Here is a 24,869-nt window from a genome sequence, read left to right on the forward strand (position 1 = left end):
GAACCCGGCTTCCATTGAAAAGCAGCTGATATTTCCCCTGGGGAAGAGTTGGGTTGCCCATTGGCTCGACTGGTAGCCGGCGAGAGATTGGAGGGTATTCCAGCTGTCACAGCGTTGTCCAGAGGTTAAAGAGGTGAAAGACTTAGAGAGATGAAGACGGGGTAACGTAAGACGGGTTACGGGGAAGCACTATCACCTTTTGTGTCAATAAAGTTTGTTAAATTAAGTTGCCCTTCAAATATTCAGCTTATCTTCAGTTCGGAAAATGCCTAGCACAAGACCAATATCATCATCAGCAGCCTCTATGGAAATGATGACAGAGAAGAAGAAAGTGAAGAGGACGTTGACGGAAGAAGCCAAGAACAGAAAAGGAGAGAGTGAGCGAGCTTTACAATAGGCATGTATAGATAGATGCACTCAGAGGCCCACACCAACAGGTGGCCTTTGCATAGCTCCATGGGTAAACCATGGCACCGACTCTGCCCGGGTGAAGGGTACGATTCCCACTGGGGCCAGCTGCTCTATACACAATCCCACTCATGATACTAAAAAGTGTTTGTGGATTAAAAAGGTCCAGCAAATTGTTGCATGCGAAGTGTAGTAGAGGTTCGGAAAGCCAAGCGTGGCATTCTCCGAGGCGTGGAAGAACACGGATACCTCCCCCAGGGCAAAGGGGGAGTACTCCTCAATTACTCAAGCCAGGTTCCCATGGAAAACACAGCTGGGGGGCTCGGATCTCGACCGTCGCACATGCATGCTCTGTTAATAGGCGTTTAGTGCCACATGTCCTGAAAGAAACTTCTCAGAGATAAGAGTAAGAGTACGAGCACGGTGGGTGGCGGATGCCGTAGATGCCGTGGTGTAAACAAACCTGGATTGGATTTGAATTTGTCCTCCCCGTCCTCCCAGTGCCAAAGCCGGGTTTGGTTTTAGCCAAAGAGGATGCAGGCCGTGTGAGGTCACCCCAGCTGGCTTGACCCTTGCTGACACTGTGGTTGGCCAGTGCCCAAACTCACCGGTGGGTTCTCACATGACTGAAGCAGCAATGTGTTTTAGTAAACCTCAGGCCCTGCAGGCAGCAGGGAGATGTCAGGATACTCAGGACTCGAGTAAAAGATCTAAAGACACTAAAGAAGCTTTTATCTACAGGTGGGAACGTGATGACGAACATGTTTTAATATCAGGTTAGAATACGGGATGGTGATGAGTTGAAAAGCAACTAAAGTTTACCCCTTTTGCTAAATTTGCCCTTCATTTTTCAGAAAACTTGTCATTTTCTTAAGTTCCTGTAACATCAAATCAAGAAAACATACGATAACATCTTTAATGACATTCAAGTTTGGTTCCTAAAGTTGGACAAATTCAATCAAAGTTGGTCTTTCCAGACCAAAACAGTCCGTCCGTACTCTTCCACTCTCCCACATTGCAGAAGCCCTCCCGGCTTGAAGAAGTCCAGAAGTTGAGTCTGTTTCAATGTCCTTTAGAAGTATTCCAAGCATTATGGAGTTTGGTATGAAATGTGTCTGACGTCGTTCCAGAAGTTTCTGATTTAGAACAAACATCTGGAACATCAGCTGAGATACAATGAAGCCTGACAGTGTTCTTATTAATTATTAAACATTTATATCAAAGTCTTTAAAGGTCTGGCATGTAAGATTCAGAGTAATCTATTGGTCAAATATGTGATATACTAGTCATGAGTATGTTTTCATTTGTGTATAAACACGCTCTTAATCCTGCATAACTTTAAGCCTTAATATAATGTGAACAGGTGAGTTGTATATAAATTCACCCTCAGTACAGTTGTCATGAACGGGGAAATTAGCTACAGAGACCAAAACTGTTTTTTGTACCAGGCTGTAAACATGTTTATTTCTGCTGTGAAGTTGGACATTTGGACATGGGGACTTATGGAGACTGACTCACTTCTGGAGCCAGCCTCAAGTGGACGACAAGAGGAACTGCAGTTTTGACACTTCTGTTGTTAGCTTGTATTAGCCTGTTGTTAGCTTGTTTTAGCTTGTTGTTAGTTTGTTTTAGCTTGTTTTAGCCTGTTGTTAGCTTGTTGTTAGCTTGTTTCAGCCTGTTGTTAGCTTGTATTAACCTGTTGTTAGCTTGTTGTTGTTAGCTTGTTGTTAGCTTGTATTAGCCTGTTGTTAGCTTGTTTCAGCCTGTTGTTAGCTTGTTGTTAGCTTGTATTAGCCTGTTGTTAGCTTGTTTTAGCTTGTTGTTAGCTTGTATTAGCCATCAGAATTTTTGATGAGGAAGTCAGAATTTTGGATGAGAAAAGTCAGAATGTTGGGGGGGGGGTTGTTTGCATGTATTAGCCTGTTGTTAGCCTGTTGTTAGCTTGTATTAGCCTGTTGTTAGCCTGTTGTTAGCTTGTTGTTAGCTTGTATTAGCCTGTTGTTAGCTTGTTGTTAGCCTGTTGTTAGCTTGTTGTTAGCTTGTATTAGCCTGTTGTTAGCTTGTTGTTAGCCTGTTGTTAGCCTGTTGTTAGCTTGTTGTTAGCTTGTATTAGCTTGTTGTTAGCTTGTATTAACCTGTTGTTAGCCTGTTGTTAGCTTGTTGTTAGCTTGTATTAGCCTGTTGTTAGCTTGTTGTTAGCCTGTTGTTAGCTTGTTGTTAGCTTGTATTAGCTTGTTGTTAGCTTGTATTAGCCTGTTGTTAGCTTGTTGTTAGCTTGTATTAACCTGTTGTTAGCCTGTTGTTAGCTTGTTGTTAGCTTGTATTAGCCTGTTGTTAGCTTGTTGTTAGCCTGTTGTTAGCTTGTTGTTAGCTTGTTGTTAGCTTGTTGTTAGCTTGTTTTAGCCTGCTGTTAGCTTGTTGACACTGTAGATATAAAAGTTTCTTCTAAAGTAACAAAAACATAAACATTCTCATTTTCAAGTAATTAAACACTAATTAAAACATATTTATTAACATTATATTATATTTCTGTGACATGCTGCCTCCTTAAATCTTAAGGAGGGTCACATATTTGATTTATTTTGATTTGACATCAGTGTACGGGATCATATAAAACTCCTCTTGGAGGTTGAAGGGGCCTAAATCTGAGCAGACTCGCCCGAGGAGCAGAGCCTGCTCTCGGCTTACAGGAGCCGAGTCTGCTCGGGGCTCGTCTTACAGCTCTGAGATCAGTTCTCCGCGGCTTAAACAGTCAAGCTGACACCACCGCAGAACAGACTCCAGATCAGCGAAAGAAGGAGGAGAAGAAGTCACCGCCTATTTTTAAACTCCCAACGAAACTCGCGCGCGACGCGATTGGTCGGAGGCATTGACGCAGGGCGCTGGATATCTCGTTTGTGATTGGCCGGAGCTGAGTGTCAGTCAGAGTGACGGGGACCAACGAGAGCCCGCGCGTGAGTCTTTGTTCCTCCCGTTGGGGGCCTGGTGACGCAGGGGGTCACGTGTTGTTTGTGCTCTGCGAGAGAAGGGGCGCGAGCTGCTAACCGAGCTAGCCGGAGCCTCGCGACTACAGTTGACGGGCTGCGAACGTGCTCGTGTCGGACACGGCGGGCTCCAACCCGTGACAAAAAGAAAACAGCCCGCTTTGGATTACCCGCCTCGCCGCCGGAGGAAGCAGCCCGGGCGGACTTGTTGTTGTTGTCTTCGCGGTGTGTTTTTCGGACGGAATAACAAAGCCGGTCCGCGAGGATTGTTTAAAAAAAAAAAAAAAAAAAAAAAAAAATCTGAGCCGAGTCAACGTTAGCTGGCCTAGCCGGACTCGGGAGCTCGTCTCCCCCCCAGATAAACCCGACGAGGATGGGGTCTAGGTCCGCGCGGATTAGCTCGCTTGTGAAGTGACCTTTGATTGTTGGATCTCTGATGGCAAATTACACGAACTACCAGGAAGGTAAGGCAGCGATGTTGATGCTGGAGACGCAGCAGAGGGACGTGGGGACGAAAGCAGCAGCGGCCGCGAACGGAGACGGCTCGGTCGGGGAACCCCCTTCCCCGTTAATTAATATCGGCGGAGGCGGCAGCGGCGGCGGCGGCGGCTCTCGCTTCCATCAACATTTACCGCCCTCCAACCACCAACACCTCCAGCAGCATCACTACCAGCTGGCTCCGCAGCATCTTTCCGGGGAAAACACAGCAGAGTCCCCGGGTAGGAAAGCCTCCACCTCCTCCTCCTCCTCCACTACCGCCGCCTCGTCCTCGTCGTCGTCTCTCGGCCAGGTCCACGCCGCCGAGGACCCCGCCGCCGCTTCCACCGCCAGCACTAGCCATGTATACGCCGCGGTGAGCGTCGCCGGCACGTCGGACGTCGTGGACGATATACGTAAATGTGGCTATTTGAGAAAGCAGAAACACGGACACAAGAGGTTCTTCGTGCTCCGGGCTGCCAGCCACCTCGGGCCGAGCCGCCTGGAGTACTACGACAGCGAGAAGAAGTTCAGGAACAGCCTGCGCTCCGCTGCCGCCGCCGCGGCCGCTGCTGCCGCCGCCTTGCCGCCGCCACCGCGGCCACCGCCGCCAGCGGTGGAGCCGTCGCCCCTTCTCCCCCTAAAAGGGTTATTTACCTCTACCAGTGCTTCACCGTGAACAAAAGGGCGGATTCCAAAAACAAACACCTCATTGCCCTTTACACTAAGGACGAGTACTTTGCTATAGTGGCTGAGAACGAGCAGGAGCAAGAGGATTGGTACGTGGCCGTCAGTGAGTTGATGAGCGAGGGTAAAAAAGGGCATTTGGATTCAGACGATCTGGACGACGGGTACGGTACGGTCACCCCTGGTACTGTGTTCAAAGAGGTGTGGCAGGTGAACGTGAAGCCAAAAGGACTGGGTCAAACTAAAAACCTCACAGGTGTTTACCGGCTATGCCTCTCAACTAAAACCATTCACCTCGTAAAGTTGAACTCTGAGACGCCCTGCGTTAACCTCCAGCTGATGAACATCAGGCGCTGCGGACATTCGGAAAGCTTCTTCTTCATCGAGGTGGGTCGCTCTTCCTCCATTGGGCCCGGCGAGATCTGGATGCAGGTGGACGACTCGGTCGTGGCTCAAAACATGCACGAGACCATCCTGGAGACGATGAAGGCGCTGAAGGCGTTCGCGGAGTTCAGGCCGAGGAGTAAGAGCCAGTCGTCGGGCTCCAACCCGATGCCGTTCATTACGACGCGGCGCCACCTCGGCAACCTGCCGCCGAGCCAGACCGGGCTGCAGCGGCGCTCCAGGACGGAGTCAGTCGTTGGGACGCCGCCGTCAAGTAAGAGCTCTGGGGCGAGCGGTTATCGCTTCCGGACGTCCAGCGAAGGCGAGGGGACGATGAACCGGCCGTTCCGCTCCGCCACAGGAAGTCTGGTTCATCTCAACTCGGCACGCGCACATCATGGTCGCCAGGATGGCGGCGGCGGTAGCAGCAGCGGGAGCAGCGTCGCCACAGGCAACGCTGGCACAAGCACCGGAAGTGGACGCTACGTCAGAGCCATCCCGGGGTCGTCGTCGACGTCCACCTACCACGCCCGCTCCGCCTCGCTGCCAGTGTCACACTTCCCCTCCACCACCAGCCCAGTGAGCGTCTCATCCAGCAGTGGTCACGGCTCGGTCTCTGACACTCTCACCCGGCCGTCGAGCGCCTCAATATGTGGCTCGCCGTCCGACGGCGGCTTCAACTCTTCAGACGAGTACGGCTCCAGTCCAGGCGACTTCCGGTACTTCCGGGTGAGGAGTAACACGCCGGACTCCCTCGGCAACACGCCGCCAATCAGAGAAGAGAACTGTCTAAATGATTACATGGCCATGGGCTGGAACCGAGAGGTGTTTGGCACCAGTGCAGGCTCCGGAAACAACAGTGGAGGCGACACGCCGCGGGACGAGAGCACGTCGACGACAGAGGATGAGCGCTTGTCTACGTCGTCGACGTCGTCGCTGAGGAGGAGGGCTCACTCTTTCTCCAGACAGGCCGGCGGAGCGACCGGCGGTTCTGGGGTGGCGGTTTACCAGAAAATGACGCAGACCAACTTCTCATTAGACGAGGGCTCGGACATCGTGTTGCCGTTCGGCAGTGGGCTGCTCCGCGGCGGGCCGTCCTCCTCCTCTTCCTCCCTCCGCTCTGACTACAGCTCCTGCTCCGAACACAGCCAGCAGAGCCGCCCCTCCACGCTCTCCCGGACAGAGACCGGTGGCGAGCGTCCTCCCCTGTCCTCCTCTTCTTCAGCCAAGGAAGACAGCGGCTACATGCCCATGATGTGTGGCGTGGCCGCGTCGCCGCGGGACACTCCTCCCGACTACATGCCTATGCAACCCAGCTCTTACTCCCATCCTGTCTCCCACTCTCCTCAGTTTCACAGCCCAGCTTTAGGTCCCCGTTCAGCCCATCACCACCCCCAGCTCCAGTCCCAATCCTCCACAGACTCCCACGGCTACATGATGATGCTCCCGGGCAGCGGGAGCTCCCCTTCGCCGGGGCAGGCCTCCCCCAGCCCTCACAGCAGCTCCAGCATGGTGGGTGCCAGCGGGAGCGACAGCATAGCAGAGAGGCCGGAGAACGGAGAGTATATGGACATGTCGTACAGCAGCAGCGGGGGGCGCAAGCTCTCAAACGAAGCGAGCGGTGGGTATTACGCGCCCGGCACACCTGAGGGCACCCCAAAGTCTTACAGCCCTTATTTCTCCCTCCCTCGCTCCTACAAAGCCCCCACCCGAGAGCGGGATGAGAAGGAGTACGGGGAGTACGTTCCTATGAGTTCACCTGCCAAGCCAGTGTATTCATCAGTTGCCACGCCTGAGAAGCGAGCTGGGGGAGGTAGTAGCACTCCGTCTCACCCGCCCCCGCCTTACGGAGCTCACCATACCACCGCGGCGATGGCAGACCGACGCGTCGTGAGGCCGAACCGCCTCCCTCTAGGTAGGAGAAGCTTCCATGGCCCGCTGCGGGTTAGTGAGCCCTCCACAGCGTCTGCAGGCACCTCCACCTCTGTCCCTGCCACTGTCAGCTCATCCGAAGGGCCCTCTAGTCCCGGGGAGTACATCAACATCGAGTTTGGGGATCACTACCCCCACCAACAGCAGCCCCCCGCCTATCCTCTCGCCACCCAAGACGAAGCGCCTTCTTCCGTGGGATCCGGAGATCACCGCCGCTCCCCTCCCCAGCCCCAAACTCACCAGGACTATATGAGCGTGGAGGTGGGGGCAGACCAGCAGGACAGCGCTGGATGTCTGGGGAAGAACCAGTCACCCAGACCCAGCCTCGTCGCCCCCTGGAACCCGCCCAGCTACATCCGACCCCTGGCTAGTAATCCCGGGGCGCTGGCCTCCCCCGGGGTCCCCGCTGGAGGTCACTGGAGGTCGATGGGGGACGACTACACGGACATGACCTTTAACCTCAGCAGAGGCGAGAGGACGCAAACGAGCCCCACGGCCATGCTGCAGCATCTCTGCGTGATAGAGGGACGTTACGGCCACGCTCCCTCCGCCTCCTCCTCCTCCTCCATTTCCCCGCCTCTCCCTCCGTCGAGCCCGGGGAGGGCGCCGACGACGCACCAGCCCGAACCCAAGGTGGTACGGGCCGACCCGCAAGGCAGGAGGAGACACAGCTCGGAGACCTTCTCCTCCACATCCTCCTCTAATTCGACTCCCTCCGGAGGAGGAGGAGGAGGAGGTGGAGGAGGCCCTTCATCTTCAGCTGCACACCCCGCCTCAGCAGCCCCCAATGGATCGTACCTAACAGAGGGTCAGGCTTCCAGGTGGTCCAGCTCGGCGTCTTTCGACAGCGTCTGGGTCTCCCTGGAGGGTCTAGGGGACTCATTGCCGGCTCCCCACGCGCCGGTGAGATCCATGGAAATGGGCGCCACCCCCGGGACCTCCTCCTCCACCTCCTCCTCTGGCAGAATGTGCAGGAACATGTCGGTGGGCTACCAGAACGGCCTCAACTACATCGCCTTGGAGCTGAGGGAGGACGGGAGTAACACGGGAGGTGTGACGCCGGGAGCTGGTAGCAGCAACGGGACGGCGGCGGCGGCGGCGGCAGCAGCGGGGACGGTGCCTCTGCCGGAGAACGGAGCCTACGCCAGTATAGACTTCACCAAATCAGACGGAGTCACCGCGACGACTAAGGGTGAGTAAACAACTTTGTTTGTCGTTGTTTTGAGCTTCAGACGAATCTTCAAACCCTCAGCGCCACGTGTGATATTATTAAATCGATTCGTAGCTCCTCCAGATCGAGACTCGTGGCCGTTTTTTTAAGGCGTCCGTCCAGGGAACTGAAGTCTAGTCTATAACGCTTCACTACAGGAAGTTCATTTAGACGTCTGCGTGTGTGTGTGTGTGTGAGCTCGCTGAATGAACCGAGGTTCATCTGAGGTCAAGTGCGGACTGAATCACCCAAAACAAAACAAGAAAAAAACAGCCCGGACTTCCTGTCTTTGTAGCCGCTCTGTGTCTGTCTGTGTGCACGTGGCGCTGTTTTTCTTTGTGTCAGCATGTCTGCAGGGTGTGTGTGTGTGTGTGTGTGTGTGTTTTTGTCTGCCTCCGGGCTGACACTTGAGAGACTTTTCTACATCTTTGAAAAAAACATCTTGATGTCAGGACGACGGCGAGGAAACGCATCAATCTCTCTCTGTGTTTTATTCAGTCACTCCAAATCCCCCAATTAATAAATTTACATATTTAGAACATTAAAAACTCAGATTGGAGAAGCCGTACGAGTTAATTTACGATAAAAAAAGCTGCAGATTCTTTGTTTTTCATGTCGACACACAGTAAATCTGCGTTAAAGTTAAACCAACGAGCTGAATCTAATCTTTAGTCCAAGACCGCAACTCGCTGTCATCATCAGCTGATCTGAGGCCTGTGACTGCAGAACAGGTGAGTCGTGTAAAAATTCACCTGTTCAAGAAATTATGCAGGATTAAGAGTCTCCATCGTGTGTGTGTGTGTGTGTGTGTGTGTGTGTGTGTGTGTGTGTCAGTGCTGAGGTCAGGTCTACAGTCCTAAAGAGGATGTTTTGACTCCAGTCGTCGACTTCCTCTTTGATCGTCTCCTTTTTCTCCTTTCACCCACTCTTCGTCTCCTCCGGCTCCTCGCCTCACCTCCTTCCCGAATCTTCGTTGTGTGTGTGTGTGTGTGTGTGTGTGTGTGTGTGTGTGTGTGTGTGTGAGAGTGAGCGAGCATGAGTCAGGATTCTCTGCGAGCACCGACTGACTCATTTGTTTATCGGCGTGCCGAACGGAGATGAAAGCGTTTGTGTGTGTGTGTGTGTGTGTGTGTGTGGATTAAAATTTCTGAACATTACCTTGAACTGCGCACACACACGCAAACACACACACACACACACACACGCTTTCATCTCCGCCGTGTATGATCAGTTTTAGTCCGTGTGTGTTGCTGTGTTTACAGTTGGTGCTCTGTGTCTAGGTAGGCGTGTGTGTGTGTGTGTGTGTGTGTGTGTGTGTGTGTGTGTGCGTGCTTGCTGAGTCATGGCAGGCAGCCTTTGATGTGGCGCCGTAATTGCGGCGGCGGCGTGTCAAGGCACACAGCGGGGCCGAGAGGAAACGCATCATCATCACTCAGGAATGCACTTCCTCTCAGCTGCAGCGTTGAACTGATACAGACACACCTGGAGAGAGTGTGTGTGTGTGTGTGTGTGTGTGTGTGTATTGATTAAGGGAACATCTCGTATGAATCAGTGTTTGTTGTGATTTGTTGTCTCCAGCGTCAGAGTGTAACCGCTCTGTGGTAACCATGACTACAGCTGTACTCGAGTATTCGTTCTGATTACATTACTTCTGAACAGCATAAGACATAGCAGCAGCTGATATTACTGACTACACACTTCTTTCTCTTTCCTCCTCCCTTCCTTCCATCCTTCTTTCCTTCCTTCCTTCCTTCCTTCCTTCCTTCCTTCCTTCCTTTCTTCTTTCTTTCCTCCTCCCCTCATTTCTTCCTCCCTCCCTTCATCCATGTTTCCTTCCGTCCTTCCTTTCAGTCCTTCTACATTTTCTTTTTCCTCCTTCCTTCTTTCCTTCATCCTTCCTTCCATCCTTCTCTCCTTCCTTTCTTCTTTCCTTCATCCTTCCTTCCATCCTTCTTTCCTTCATCCTTCCTTCCATCCTTCTCTCCTTCCTTTCTTCTTTCCTTCATCCTTCCTTCCATCCTTCTCTCCTTCCTTCTTTCCTTCATCCTTCCTTCCATCTTTCTCTCCTTCCTTTCTTCTTTCTTTCCTCCTCCCCTCATTTCTTCCCCCCTCCCTTCATCCATGTTTCCTTCTGTCCTTCCTTTCGGTCCTTCTACATTTCCTTCTTTCCTCCTTCCTTCTTTCCTCTTCGCTCTCTTCTCCTCTGCCATCTCGTCCGTAGAGCCTGCTGAGCCTTTGCTAACAGACAGTGAGCAAGTCTGCTAACGTCAACAGACGGCGTTACGGAGACGTACCCGGTGTGTTTCTGGTTTTGGAGAACGTTCTGTCGTTAAGTAATGAACAGATCGATGCGTAATGAAAATGGTCGTGTGTTTTATTCTAACATAATTAATCAGATATTCGCTGCGATGTTTCCGTCAGGTGAGCTGCAGGTGCTTGTTTCCGTCGGTCAGCAGGATTTTTGATGTCTTCACTCGTTTCCAGAGAGTCTTGAGAGACAGTTTGGAAGGGCACCACATCTCCACGCCGCCTTTCTTTCTTATCATAAAGAGAGCGAGCAGACGGTGACTCAGATAATGTCTGCTACGCCTTGTGTCGGTGCCAGAGCTCCACCTGCTCCAACTCTGCCTTTGTTTTGAAATGATCGTCACGTTTGTTATGTGATGAATGCCTCAGGTCCAAACTACGGTTAGAAAGCACAGTTTGTTTTCTTTGGTCTCACATCTGTAGACTGATGTATAACATCTTGGCTCTTGCAGAAAATTATTCGTCAACGGAAAAGTCTGAGATTTGACACTTCTGCTTCACATTCGAATATTTTTGGCGTTTTGTCGAGTTTTGATCAGATAAAATAGTTTGAAGATGTTGCTTTTCTCCTCGCTCTCTTCTCCTCTGCCATTATGTCCATAGAGCCCGGCATTGCATTGCCCGGTTGCCCAGCTCCTGTTCTGACATGACACTCATCTTCATTTGCCAGTGCCCTGAGCCTGAAAACGTCCTCTTCCTTCCAGTGGTCCAGACATTTCTCAGGTGCCTGTCTGAGCAGCTAACAGCAGCTAACAAACTGAGCTAACAGTCGCTAACAAACTGAGCTAACAGCAGCTAACAAACTGAGCTAACAGTCGTTAACAAACTGAGCTAACAGCAGCTAACAAACTGAGCTAACAGCAGCTAACAAACCGAGTTAACAGCAGCTAACAAACCGAGCTAACAGTCGCTAACAAACTGAGCTAACAGCAGCTAACAAACTGAGCTAACAGCAGCTAACAGTCGTTAACAAACTAAGCTGACAGCAGCTAACAAGCTGAGCTAACAGCAGCTAACAAAGTGAGCTAACAGCAGCTAACAAAGTGAGCTAACAGCAGCTAACAAACTGAGTTAACATTAACTAACCGTGGCTAATGAACTGAGTTAACAGCAGCTAACAAACTGAGCTAACAGCAGCTAACAGTCGCTAACAAACTAAGCTGACAGCAGCTAACAAGCTGAGCTAACGGCAGCCAATAAACTGAGCTAACAGCAGCTAACAAAGTGAGCTAACAGCAGCTAACAAACTGAGCTAACATTAACTAACCGTGGCTAATGAACTGAGTTAACAGCAGCTAACAAACTGAGCTAACAGCAGCTAACAGTCGTTAACAAACTAAGTTGACAGCAGCTAACAAAGTGAGCTAACATTAGTTAACCATGGCTAATGAACTGAGCTAACAGCAGCTAACAAACTGAGCTAACAGCAGCTAACAAACTGAGCTAACATTAGCTAACTGTGGCTAATGAACTGAGCTAACAGCAGCTAACAAACTGAGCTAACAGCAGCTAACAGTGGCTAATGAACCAAGCTAACAGCAGCTAACAAACTGAGCTAACAGCCGTTAACAAACTGAGCTAACATTAGCTGCTAACTGTGGCTAATGAACTGAGCTAACAGCAGCTCATGAACTGATCCAGTTTCACCAGAATCAGTGAAATAGTTGGTGCTGTGTGACTTAGTGCCGTAAAGCGTTACGTACTTCTCCCGACCCGGAGCCCAAAGTTACGTAGTGTGAGAACAGACGTACGAATGACAGAGACACCAACATAAATTTGTCTCTGACAGTTTGGTCATCGTGGTTAAAGACAAGGAGGATTGTGGGAGTCTGATTGGGTCAGGTGGAAAGAGGCGGCGAGAGGTCAAAGTTGGGTCAAGAGAGAAAGTTTAACGGTTGAGAGAGGAACTTTTTAGATGTAAGCGACAGCAGTGGGAACCTGCCCTTTTCCCACCTCCTCCCTGCCAAGTGGATACGAGGTGGTAAAGGGTGAGGTAGAGTGTGATGGTACCAGGCTGCCCTTTCCTCTCTCGTTCCCACCTCCACGTCCAGGCCTTTCTATATTTACAGGTCTATTTCCAGACCGACATGAATTTATGGGCCGGTCCGAGGCATGCTCGTAACAGGACCCCCCTTTTTGCTCGGTGCATTGCATGCGGAGGTCTCTCTCCCTCTTAAATAGCCACATATATACGCCCACAGATGTTAGACGTATTAACCATCATGCAGGGCAACAATTCTGTGTGTCGACTCTTTAAAAAAGCACCCGGAGGTTGAAGCTTTGCACATTTTAGCAAATAAATAAACTTGAAATAACTCGCGCTGTTTGATGAGCGCCCTAATTCACAAGCACTGACATGCTACAAGTGCCGTTGGCATGGGTGGCCCGCACTGAAGAAGCATGGGAATCTATAAACCGAGGCAGCGTCGGCGGTGTCCATTGAGCTAAACAGGGAATTGATCCCCTAACCCCTCGGACGTGTTGGCGCCATCAGGGTTCATGTTGGTCAATGAATTCCTGTTTGAGTGTTTAAGAGAATTTAAGTAGTTTAAGAACTCGATGTGAGTTTTCAAAACAGTTTGAGTTTGTTTGAATATTTAAAATCAGAAGTCAAAGCTCTCGATCTTCTGGTCCATCTACGTTTACCTATGACCATGAGCTTTGGGTAGTGACTGAAGGAAGAAGATTGTGGATACAAGCGGCCGAAATGAGCTATTTTCGTCGGGTGTCCGTGCTCAACCTTAGAAATCGGGTGAGGGGTTCGGACATTCATAGTCAGCCGAGATGGTTCAACATCTTCTTGGAGGTGTTCAGGGTGGACCCAGAACCAACGGCCAGGGAACATATCAAGATCTGGAATGCGTTGCTAGGGAGAGGGACTTGGACGTTTGTATAATGCTTACTTTGAACCGTTATGTTTTCAAGGGTTAGGAAAATGCTTCAGTTTTGAATCTACTTATAATCTGAGGTTTCATCAGCGCAGTAACTCGTGTTAGTAACCCTTTAGTTGTGTTGATAAAGACTTCAAGAGCCTGGAAAGTTTTTGGTGCCTTGAAAATACTTAGTTAAAGTTATTCAACTTTAATCTTAAAAAAAGCGGTACGACTTCAGACGGTTGATCAGACTAAATAAGTCATCTGAAGGCGTCACCTCACTGACACTTTGTAGACGAAACTATTCATCTATTAATCATGATAATTAACAAAAGACTGGGTTGTTTTTAGCTGTTTGTCTCTACAGAAAGTCTTTGTGGGGTTTACAGAGCTTTTCAAGAAGTCTTGAAGATTAAATAAAGTCACACGCAACGACTTGTGTGTCTAACATCCTGCAGTGCTTACTCAAGGGGAAATGTTGTGTCTTGTGAGTAATAAATGGACCTAAACACTTCTCAGCTATGTGGACCAACTGTTGCACAAGTTTTTAAGTTCCTCTTAAGTGTTGATTTCATAGGTGGTCCTGAACGTTACTCAATCGCTGAGGCTCCTGTTGCTGCAGTAACTCTTATTTCTTCTTTACGTCTTCTGTCTTTGTTTTTTATGCTTTGTTTCTCGCCGCCTCTCAGACTCTGAATGTGTGCTCAGACTTGTATTTAACGTCCGTTTGATTGTAGCCTCTGCCGACTTTTGAACGTGCATAGTTTGCAACAAACTAGATAAATTTTAAATGTTTGACTGCTGCAGGAAATCCAAAGTTTGAGCGGAAATCTGAGGTATGTTTGTCTTTTGTTCTGCTCCACCAATGAACTTAAGATTGAATGTGTCTAAAAATACCTTGTATTAAACAAAAATGAATGTCTGCAATAGAAAACTGATCAATATTTACAAAATGCCGCCCCAAAAATGTAGAAAATTGGGTTTGTGTTTATGATTTATACGTTCCTTTATCAGTTTGTTGCACATTTTTATTTTAAAACTTAAAAAAAATGAAATAAATGTTGAAAATCTGCCTTTGTTATTGACCAGATAGGCAGTATTTGTTGTAGTTATGTTTTTTTAACTTAAATTAAGTCTTTAATTTGAACATTTCAAACAGAATTACATTGTACAGTTGATCTTTTACAATGTACAGAAGATACAAAGTATTTTGCCATGAAAACTTACCTTTTTAATTAAATTGAGTATCATGTATCGTAAATATACAAATTAGTGTATTATGGACGGAAAACTCATAAGCGTAGGTTCAGTAAGGCGGCTTTTGGGGTCGGTCCATTTTGATGGACACTGATTAAAAATATACAACCTCTAATTCGTTAGCTTTCAATCGTTGTTCGGTGAAGACACAACTGCTCACTTGAATTTGGGCTTTTAATGCTTTAAAAAACACGTGGTATTGTTTTGTTTTTTTACTATTATATTTAACACCTTTCACCCAAATGGTGGTGGTGGGTACCAAGTGGCAAGCTCCGTGGCTGTGAAGCCAACGAGGACGTACCAAAAACAACTCACCTTTTTTAAATTAAGTCAAGTATCGTATATCGTAAATATACAAAAATAGTGTCTTGTGGACAGAAAAATCAGATGTTGATTCAGTAAGGCGGCTGTTGGTTGTATGGTCCATTCATTTGATTCAGTAAGGCGGCTGTTGGTTGTATGGTCCATTCATTTTGATTTTTTAAAAACTCCTCGACCTCCCTATTCATTATTTTTCAATCATTGTTGGGCAAAGACACGACGGTTTGCGTAAGTAGCCGTAGGATTTGGGCTTTTAATGCTTAAAAATCAACTGTAGTATTTGCATTTAACACCTTTAACCCTTCTATTGATGAGTTTGCACTTCTTTGGGCCAAACCGGTGCAAAGTGCCTCAAATCCAGAACCTGTGAAATAATAACAAAAGTTCATAACTACGTACAAATCTGCGAGCGGGATCAGTTTCGAGTTCCTGATCAAAATTTCACATAAAAGGTCGTCGCCCTCACGCTCGCTCGTCTCACTCCCATGATGCCTTTCATCTGTTGTCCCAGCTGGGTGAATGGGATTTAGGGCCGGAGAGGGATGGGCGGCGGGTCAGGGAGGGCACAGAGAGAGAGACGTTCACGGCTTTTGAACACCTGCCTGTGTTGCAATGATACAACAGACTGTTAGCTAATGCAGGTGTTTGGCGAACGGTGTTTTTATAACCCGATTTTGTGGTGTGTGTGTGTGTGTGTGTGTGTCTGTGTGTGTGTGTGTGTGTGTTTAACTGAGGTCAGTTCAGGTCAGTCCGGCTCGTGTCCTCAGAGCGTTGTTTTGATCAAAGTCCTGGACTGCAGAGAAACCCAGGGACCTCAGTCTGCTCTCTCTCTTTCTCTTCTTCGCTCTGTTTACGTCTGGCTGTCTCATTTCTACCTGTTTTTTTTTTTTAAATACATTTTCTAATAAAAAAAAATCTTAAAATATCACAAACACATTTTCACATTTGGCCCAGGTGGAGACGTCCTCCCACGCTTAAATTAAACGAACATAAATCACATCAAAATTATCCCATTGTTCTTTGACCGGTGCTGTTTTACAGCAGCTTTACGTAGGAGTTGGGCCAGGATAGAGGCTGGTTACAGTGTCCGTTCAACCAGCTCCTGTTCTGGCACGACACTTGCTCTGCTCCCAGTCAGCATTACAGGCCTGTAAACCTCGTCTTCCTCCCTGTGGTACAAACAAGCTAACAGACAGAGCTAACTCAAGTATAAAACTGAGCTAACATTAGCAGACAAACAGAGCTAACGGCGGCTAACGAACTGAGCTAATATTAGCTAACAGCAGCTAACAAACTGAGCTAACATGAGTTAACAGCAGCTAACGAACTGAGCTAACGTTAGCTAAGAGCAGCTAACAAACTGAGCTAATATTAGCTAACAGCAGCTATTGAACTGGTTTAACATTAGCTAACAGCAGCTATAAAACTGAGCTAATATTAGCTAGCAGCAGCTATTGAACTAAGCTAACATTAGCTAACAAACTGAGTTAACATGAGCTAAAGCAGCTAACAAACTGAGCTAACAGCAGCTAACAAACTGAGCTAACAGCAGCTAACAAACTGAGTTAATATTAGCTAACAGCAGCTATTGAACTGGTTTGAAATTAGCTAACAGCAGCTAATGAACTGGTTTAACATTAGCTAACAGCAGCTATAAAACTGAGCTAATATTAGCTAGCAGCAGCTATTGAACTAAGTTAACATTAGCTAACAAACTGAGTTAACATGAGTTAACAGCAGCTAACAGACTGAGCTAACATGAGCTAACAGACTGAGTTAACAGCAGTTAACAAACTGGGTTAACATGAGCTAACAGCAGCTAACAAACTGAGCTAACAGCAGCTAACAAACTGAGCTAACAGCAGCTAACAAACTGAGCTAACATGAGCTAACAGACTAAGTTAACATGAGCTAACAGCAGCTAACAAACTGAGCTAACATGAGCTAACAGACTGAGCTAACATGAGCTAACAGCAGCTAACAGACTGAGCTAACATGAGTTAACAGCAGCTACAGCTGTCAGCAGTTTACTTCACTGTCCATCATAAACTCTATAAATCACAGAGAGTTGAGGCGGAGCAGCCGGAGGACATCAGAGGAACATTACTGAACATTACTGTAAAAAGATAAACTTTACGACACATGCACCTTGTACATGATCCTACACATCATGACACACTGTATACTTGTGTGTGTGTTTAAACGTGAACAGTTTTGTGACCGTTACAAAGAACGAGAAGCCGTTTGTGACAAACTAATCATTAAAGAATTACTATGAATAAATGAGCCGTAGTGTTCCCTCAGACTCGGACGTGTTTTGCAACGTCGCTTCCCCCCTCGTGTAAATATTGAATCTTGTCTGGGTCTCGCCGTGTGCTGGACTTTTGGCGTTTAGAGTTTTATTTTGGCGGGGAACGTCAGTCTGTCAGCGTAACAGGAAGCGTTGCTCTTCCTCTACGCCTTGTTTGTGTTTGTGTCGGCGTCTTTCTCGGCGTTGTCGTCGACGCGTCCAGCGGTTGTTGCTGTCCGTGCGCCGTCCTTCTGTCCGTCCGTCCCCGTGGCCGACAAACAGAGCAGCAGCATTCCAGCAGTGCCCCCTGTCAAAGCATCTGTATTGTGGCGTGCTGCTCACATTGTTGTGACAGACAAAGCCTCGCTCTCAGTGGAATAACCCAGCTGGACGCCGGCCATCGCCAGGGTCATTCGAGGTGGCTGGACCGCACCAAAACAGCCGACCTGACAGCCACGATAGCAGGCCAGGAAACACGTTTCATGTGTGTGTGTGTCTGCGTCTGCTGGCAGCAAACTGAATCCAAAGTTCAGCGGCCACGCTCACTTATTTACCAGACAAACAAAGATTTTTTTTTTTCTTTAAACAGCGAGTAGTTTGAGCCAAGCCGCCTCTGGTCAGAGATGTCTTGCATCTGCGCTCGAGAAGACGGTCAACACACCTCAGTCGCAAACTGCAAGGATGAATGTGTGGCTCGTCTCCACGATAAACGGCCTCTTTTGTGTTAAATAAATGTTGTTTTGTGTGCGTATGAATTCATTTCAGTGTCAGCAAATGTCAGATTTTCTCTCGTACCGAGGAAGGGGGGCGGCGAGGTTTTCACCTCCTCGGTGTAGAGCCAGACGGATTCCAGTCAAAATTAGTCAGCAGCAGCACTTTGGCTTCCAAAAACAACTAATACTGTCAGTCCAAAACCACCGTCAGTGAACCGGCCACATTCCACTTTTCTTTGTGTGTGTGTGTGTGTGTGTGTGTGTGTGTGTGGGGTCAGATCTGTGTCGATTCTTTCTGTAAAATATTTTTTTTAAAACAGTGAAAATCTGACAAAGTGAATCTGGAAGTCTTCTCAGTTTTTTGGAGCTTGCGATTGTTAAATAAAATTAAATGAATTCAGTTTTTTGGAGCTTGCGATTGTTAAATAAAATTAAATGAATTTAAGTTTTTCTGTCTGTTTCAGATTTACTTATATTTTTTTTAGAGAACTTTGAGAAAAGAAGTCACGTAGAAAAACTTTATAAACTTTATATTATAGATTCAGATGTTCTTATCTGTTTTTATATGAGATTCATCAGCTTTTATTTTCATGCGTACGCAGACGACTTCACGATATTCTACTTTAATCTATCTTTAGTGAAGCTACGTGTCCTGTTATAACTCACTTCCCGAAACTGAAAATGCGGTTGCCGTTTTATACAGAGTAATTATTATCCTCTGCTCTGTATTCAAATACTTTTTTTTTCTGTCCCTGTTTTTATATAACTTAAAAAGTGGTCACCATCGAAGGCCAAAACAAAACATAAATCTGTTTCTGCACAACTGAATGTTGATGTTTTTATCATTTTTTATATTTAAGTTGGGCTTTCGTATTTGAACTATTTTTATAATTATTATTATTAGTAGTAGTAGTAGTCGTAGTTTTACTTGGGCTCAACATTATCTTCTGGCTTCTGGTTGCTGAAACTAAAAATATAATTGCCATTTTTAAGTAGTAATTAATCTGCATTTATACCTCATCTTAATGATTAAAATGTGACATAAAATTAAGTTTAAAAGTTAGTTTGTCTGTATCTTAAATTAAAGCAGTTGATGACAACCGAAGGTCAAAAAAAATTGGTGGCCGGTTTCTCAGATTATTTGCCCCGTTGCATCTTCAGTCAACAGGTTAAAATCTGAGAGATTATTGCCAAAAATTAACTAAAGTTCATTATATGAATATAAAAGTGTTGTACGAGTTTATTTTTGTTACATGTTCAAATGTGAGAATCCACATCGGAAATATAAATATACATGCATATCTCTGTTTGTATATATTGAACGTGATTGTTTCTGACTTCAGATTTCTGTTTTCTCTCTCAGACTGACGGGACGATCGAGGTTCCCCACCTTCCTCTTCCTCCTCATCTCTCTGCTCGGGGGCACTTGACTCTCTGCCTGTGACCTTTGGCCTCCCCCCCTCACGCCCTGCCGGTGACCTCTGACCTCTTCACCCCGCCGCTCCCCTCTGGATGCAGAAAACAACAACATCACAACAGATGACAAAAAAAAAACAAAAAAACGCTTGCAGTTTGTTTTTTTTTAAAAGTATATTTCATCTTTTATTTTTGTGTTTTTTTTATGCATATCTTGTCCTGTTTTTTTTTTGTTTTTTTTTTTTAATTAGTTCCCCCTCTCACAATCGATGCTGCCAGTGTCCGCTGCTTTTCGCCTCCTCACGTTCGACAGACGGTGGTCGGTGAACTTTACGAGGCGTCAACAGAACCTCAGATAGTCTTATCATCATCACACGGTTCTGTTTCTCCATACGGTATTAAAAAAGGGAGGCTGGATTACTAAGAAAAGGCATTATGGTACTTTTATGTTCAACTTAAAATATAAATTTTTATCTTTTATTATTATTTTTTTTTACCCCATGCATAATCCATCCTCAATACGGTACCAAATAGTTATTTTTTTATGGATTACCCCGTAAACAGTACGAGCTCGTGGCTGGATCCATTTTAGCCTCGGAGAATTCGACAAGTTATCGCGCTTGTTCAGATAGTTTTTTTTCCAAGTCGGGTACGAGAACCATTTTGGCTTCTGGAGCTACGGTACCGCACCGGTTTCTCACCGTAAAGCATTATTCTCCTCATATTCTGTAGCACATATTATTTATTTGTTGCAATAGGTGCAAATATTCCAGCACGTTTCTCTTTGTTTGCTTTCGTGGCACAGATGGTACTAAAAACGAGGCGGGGCGGGGAAAAGAACGCCGGCCGCCAATCAGATGCTGGAAAGTTTTATTTGTCTTAAAGTCCGTCTCCTCTTGAAGCCACTTTCAAATCAAACTGAAGTGTTTGAAGGATTGGTTTAACTTCTCATCTAACACCAAAAAAAACAAAAAAACAATCACCTTCTCCAAAATATCAGAACTCTTCTTTAAAAAGCTCGTAGAGGTTTTGGAAACTCAGCTGCTAAGGCCGGTCGATGTTTTTTTGGTTTTTTTTTACCGCCCCGCCGGTTCCGAAGCAGGCGTTAGTTTCTTTCACTTTAATAAAGTTGTCCTACATGGTACAAAAGTTGCTGTAGTTTTGACCTCTTTACATTTCAGTTGTACCTCCATACGGTCCATCGCACAGTTCAGGTTTTTAGCGAGGGAGAGTGGTGCCAACACACACATATATTTATATATATATATATATGCACACACAACGCTGTGAAAGGTCGTTGACGTCGGCATGCAAACACAAGACTAATGCACACGTGAAATCTCTGCAAAGTGAACCCTGAGCTGTACAGCACACACACACACATGTACACGCACATGTACGTCATGAGGACACATGGTGTTCAGCGGTCATGTGGGAGCCTCCTCTCATATCGCGCACACAGTGGTCATGCAGCCCTATTTAGGCGAGGGTAACTCCCGTGTGCCCCCCGTTTTAGGCTCTTTGTCAGCGAGTCTAGTCCAGGATATTTCACACACACACACACACAGATATATATATGTATGCTGGGGTGTTCGTCACTGCCACCGAGTGACGTAAAGAGGGTTCCAGTAACCTGAACTCCAGCCCCAGGTGGGCATACTTGCCCTGTTACAACCTCACACACACACACATTTGGACTGGCAGTGAACTCTTTTCTTTAACAGACTGATGCGTCCATTTTAACATTTCTACTCGCGCTGCTCTCCCGTAACTATCAACTGTACCTCGACTGTCGAAACACACAAAGACTGACAGCCAACGTAGCCCACAGAGATGCATTCTTCTTTTTTTTGTTGTTATCTTTGCCCTGATTTTTCATCAGTCCGCTCTTTTGTTGTTGTTTTTTAATTTTGTTTGGACGAATGAAGGCCTGTCACTCTCGCTGCGCTTCGTGTGGGACGCGTCATTGTTCGTCCCGTTAGAGGGAGCGTCTCCGCGTCCCCCACACAGCCGCGGGATGCCGAGGTATCTTTAAATTAATTGTTGATGTCTGGTTTACAGAGCAGGTTTTTAAACCGGGGGCTGCTAGGAACGATCCGACGGCACGGCACCGCACGGTTGCAAAAAGCTCTGCACGTCTGGTACTCAAATTTTTAAGTCACGTTTTTGCGTCCACGCAAACGCGGAAAATTGTAGATGTAGACGTTTGATTGGAAAGTAGAAAACAACTTTACAAAGTCATTAAATTTGTCACCAGTGATCAAAGAACAATTTCAGTCGATGCACCGAGTTATCATTTTTGTACAAATTGTTATTTTGTGCATACAAGATAAAAAGCAGGCTTTCATCACGTGTGCACAAGATTTCAAATGAAATACTCTTCCAGGTCTTGAGAGAGTTTTTCAACTGCAGAAACTTTAAATTTTGAACACGTATGGCGGGATTAACCACCGTTGAACTCCTGGTATTGTAAAGTTTAGGCTGTGCTCTACAATTCGACATGTTTTCAAATTACTTGTTGTCAGACAGTCAAAAATTACCAAAGATATTAACTTTACAATTATATGAAACAGTAAAAAGATAGCAAATACTTGTTGAGAAGCTGAAAATTGACTTTTAAAGAAGAATCAATCTTTGCTCGAGGTACCAGATAGGTTGAGTTTTACTGCATCGAAGCAGTTCAGAGTGTCGTTTACTTCACCAGAATCAAGTACCGAGTCCGTAACCAATGTGTTTTTTTTTTATCACTAAAAGTTTACATATCCTAGTCCAAGACAAAAATCACACCTATGAGGTGCAAATGTCCAAATATCCTCCACCTTTTCCCTCCATCCCATCTCACTTTTTCTTTTTTAAATTTATTTTTCAAATTCCAGTAACGGAGCCAAAAAGGGGCCACGGGTGCTCATCACATCACGTAAACGAAAGATATTTTGTCCTGTCTCAAAGCGTGGAGGTTAATGCTAGACATCGGTACAAAAAACGGAGCGTCGTCTTTCATCGGCCTCCGGAGGGTCCGCGTTTTTTTTTTGTTTTTTTTAAATGATTTAAAAGTGAAAATCCGTAAAATGCTGTTTAAAGATTTTTAAGCCTGTGATGTGTCTTATACAAAAATTAAATTAAATATATGTATGTACATTCTGAACAATTTGAGATATTTTCATTTGTCCCCTTTTGGAATGAACAAAGAATTGAATATAAGAATATTTAGGCAGCGGTGGCCCGCGACAAACATTTTTTTTGTTTGGTTTTTTTATGTTTGGAAAATGTTTTGTGTACTTGACTATGCTACAGCGACGCATTTTTTGTTGTTGTTTTTTGTTGTTGTTTTAAACGCTATGGCAAAAATGGTAGAGTTAGATTTGGGGGGATTTTTCCGACCTTAATTTATTTGAATCATTACTCAAAAATGGATATATGTCGTTCATGTCTGATTGCCTTCATGTTTGAATTTTTACCCCCCCATTTGTGTTTAATTCTTTGTCATGACTGAATTAATTTACACAGATTCTGTGTTTATTTTGGCAACAATTCAACCTCAAAAAAAAAAAAAAAACTGTCCTCGATGTTACCGATTCTGATGTTGGAGAATCTTTTCTTGTTATGGGCGGAGAAATGAGAAAGAAATATGACCTACGTGATATAATCCTCGCAGAGAAGACTTAGGGTACTGCATCATTATGCAAAACTTTTGTTTCCTTTTTCCTCTAATCTCTTTGGTTTATTTTGTATTCTAGTTTACAGAGGGAAAATAATCATCTTATTTTTGGTTGTTTTGTTGTATCGGGGCAACCTTGTTTATCTGAAAACAAAAGCGATACAAGGGTAGTATTTTTTTTTAAGAGTACATAGGCATTTTGCAGTTATTTGTATAAAGAAATGGGTTACAACCTCTGCCTAATGTTTATTTTTTTGTAACTATATTACAGTTTATTTGCTGCTGTGTAGTACAGTTAACAGTTGGAAATGCTGTCGATGGCAACCATAGCGATGAAGATGACGTTCATCGCCCTGCTAACAGGAGCGGGTCCGGTTTTTTTTTGTTTTTGTTTTTTTTTCTCCTCAATCTTTCCGGAAAAAATTTGGAGGGTTCCGGCGGAGAGAGGGCGGTGCGCGGGGGGAAAGAAGCGATCCCTACTCCACCCTTTGCTACCTGTGTTCTTAGTTTCCGAGTTGAATGCTGTTGTTTATTAGCTTTACAGGAAAGAGAAAGAGTTAAAAAAAAAAAAATACTGTGGAGGTGTGTATCCTTCGTATGTGCATTATTTTTCAGCGACGTACGTCCTATATACGAAAAAGAAGAAAAAAAAGAGTTTAAAAAAAGAGAAAACTGGCGGAAATGGAAAAATCCTCCTCCTGTAAATACGGAAAAACTCAAGTTGTCGCTTTTTTCATGTTATGATCGGTGCCTCGGCAGGTGCCCCCCCCTTTTTTTGTTTTTGTTTTATTTCCTTCTCTCTTTCTTTCTCTCTCTTTTTTTTCCTCGTGGAGGGAAAGGGGGATAGGAGGGGTACTCAGAGGCGATTTGAGCATCGGCATAGTGTTTATATTTATCAAAACTTTTTTGCTTTCGATAGAGCTATTGCAATAAAAATGTGTTCATGTAACCGCTGTTGTCTCTGTTGTCTTTTTGTTTTTTACACGCGTGTCACGTATCATCACGGAAATCTTCCGATATATTTTAATTTTAGCATAAACTGCTAACGTTAGCATGCTAACGCGCTACATTACGTTAGCATGGCAGTAACTACAGTACTTGGTGTTAATATTGCGATACGATTTGACATTTTATTTGGACAAAAGAAGGACCATTCGCTTTGTGTTTGACGAGACGTGCAACATCCATTTTGTGTCTTTGCGTTAACGTTAAAGAGCTAGAGCTGATTAGCGTAGCACAAAGACTGGAAACAGGATTAAATAACTTTGTGTAACCAAAACAGTAAAAAGTAATAAATTTTTCGCAGGTGTGTGTGTGTGTGTGTGTATGTATATATATATGTTATATATATATATATATATATATATAGTATATATAGAGATATATATATATATGTATATGTGTGTGATATATATTATATATTATATATATATATATGATATATATATATATATGTATATGTGTAGATGTATTAATGTATATATATATGTAGTATGTATGTAGATGTATATATGAATGTTGTAGTGTGTGTGGTGTATATATATTATGTGTGTGTAGAATTGTATATATGTATATATATAGTGTGTGTATATTATGTAATAGGTGTGTTAGATCTAGATGTGATGTGTGTATATATATGTGTGTTATAGATATATGTGTGTGTGTGGGTGTGTAGTAGTATATATATATATATATGATATATATATATATATATATATATATATATACACATATATGTGTATTTCCCTTCTGACCTTTTACAATCTTTTTTTTTTTGTCTCAAAATACAAACGAGCGTATTTAATATCCGGCTTCTGTGACCATCGTAGAGTCAACATTCACATTAGGTTATATAATTTTTAAAAAATATGGTCTATCTTAGACGTCACCTTATTTCTAAATGTCACGTGCAGCCAGAGCTTTATTTAATTTAATCACGCGTTGACATGACA

At 45.3% G+C, this 24,869-nt stretch overlaps 2 protein-coding genes across 3 annotated transcripts in view; one reads left to right on the forward strand and one right to left on the reverse strand.

Annotated features, from left to right (window-relative positions):
• LOC104935020 (butyrophilin-like protein 2) overlaps positions 1 to 24,869 on the reverse strand; it is a gene marked incomplete at its 3' end in the record, with an annotated part of 550,859 nt that overhangs the window by 284,628 nt on the left and 241,362 nt on the right. The gene's annotated exons all lie outside the window — the stretch shown is intronic.
• Positions 4,258 to 23,866, forward strand: irs4b (insulin receptor substrate 4b). 2 transcript variants are annotated; one of them, XR_003463700.1, is made up of 3 exons: positions 4,258 to 8,064; positions 19,207 to 20,400; positions 20,486 to 23,866. XR_003463700.1 is itself a non-coding variant. In XM_019263983.2 (2 exons), exons 1-2 carry the CDS (start codon positions 4,290 to 4,292, stop codon positions 19,209 to 19,211), a joined length of 3,780 nt encoding a protein of 1,259 aa, XP_019119528.2. In that variant the 5' UTR covers positions 4,258 to 4,289; the 3' UTR covers positions 19,212 to 23,866. The 2 variants fall into 2 exon arrangements, 1 of the variants encoding a protein (XP_019119528.2); XM_019263983.2 differs by having other exon boundaries at positions 19,207 to 23,866.

The sequence above is a fragment of the Larimichthys crocea genome, chromosome XIV (genome assembly GCF_000972845.2).
Source record: "Larimichthys crocea isolate SSNF chromosome XIV, L_crocea_2.0, whole genome shotgun sequence".
NCBI lineage: Eukaryota > Metazoa > Chordata > Actinopteri > Sciaenidae > Larimichthys > Larimichthys crocea.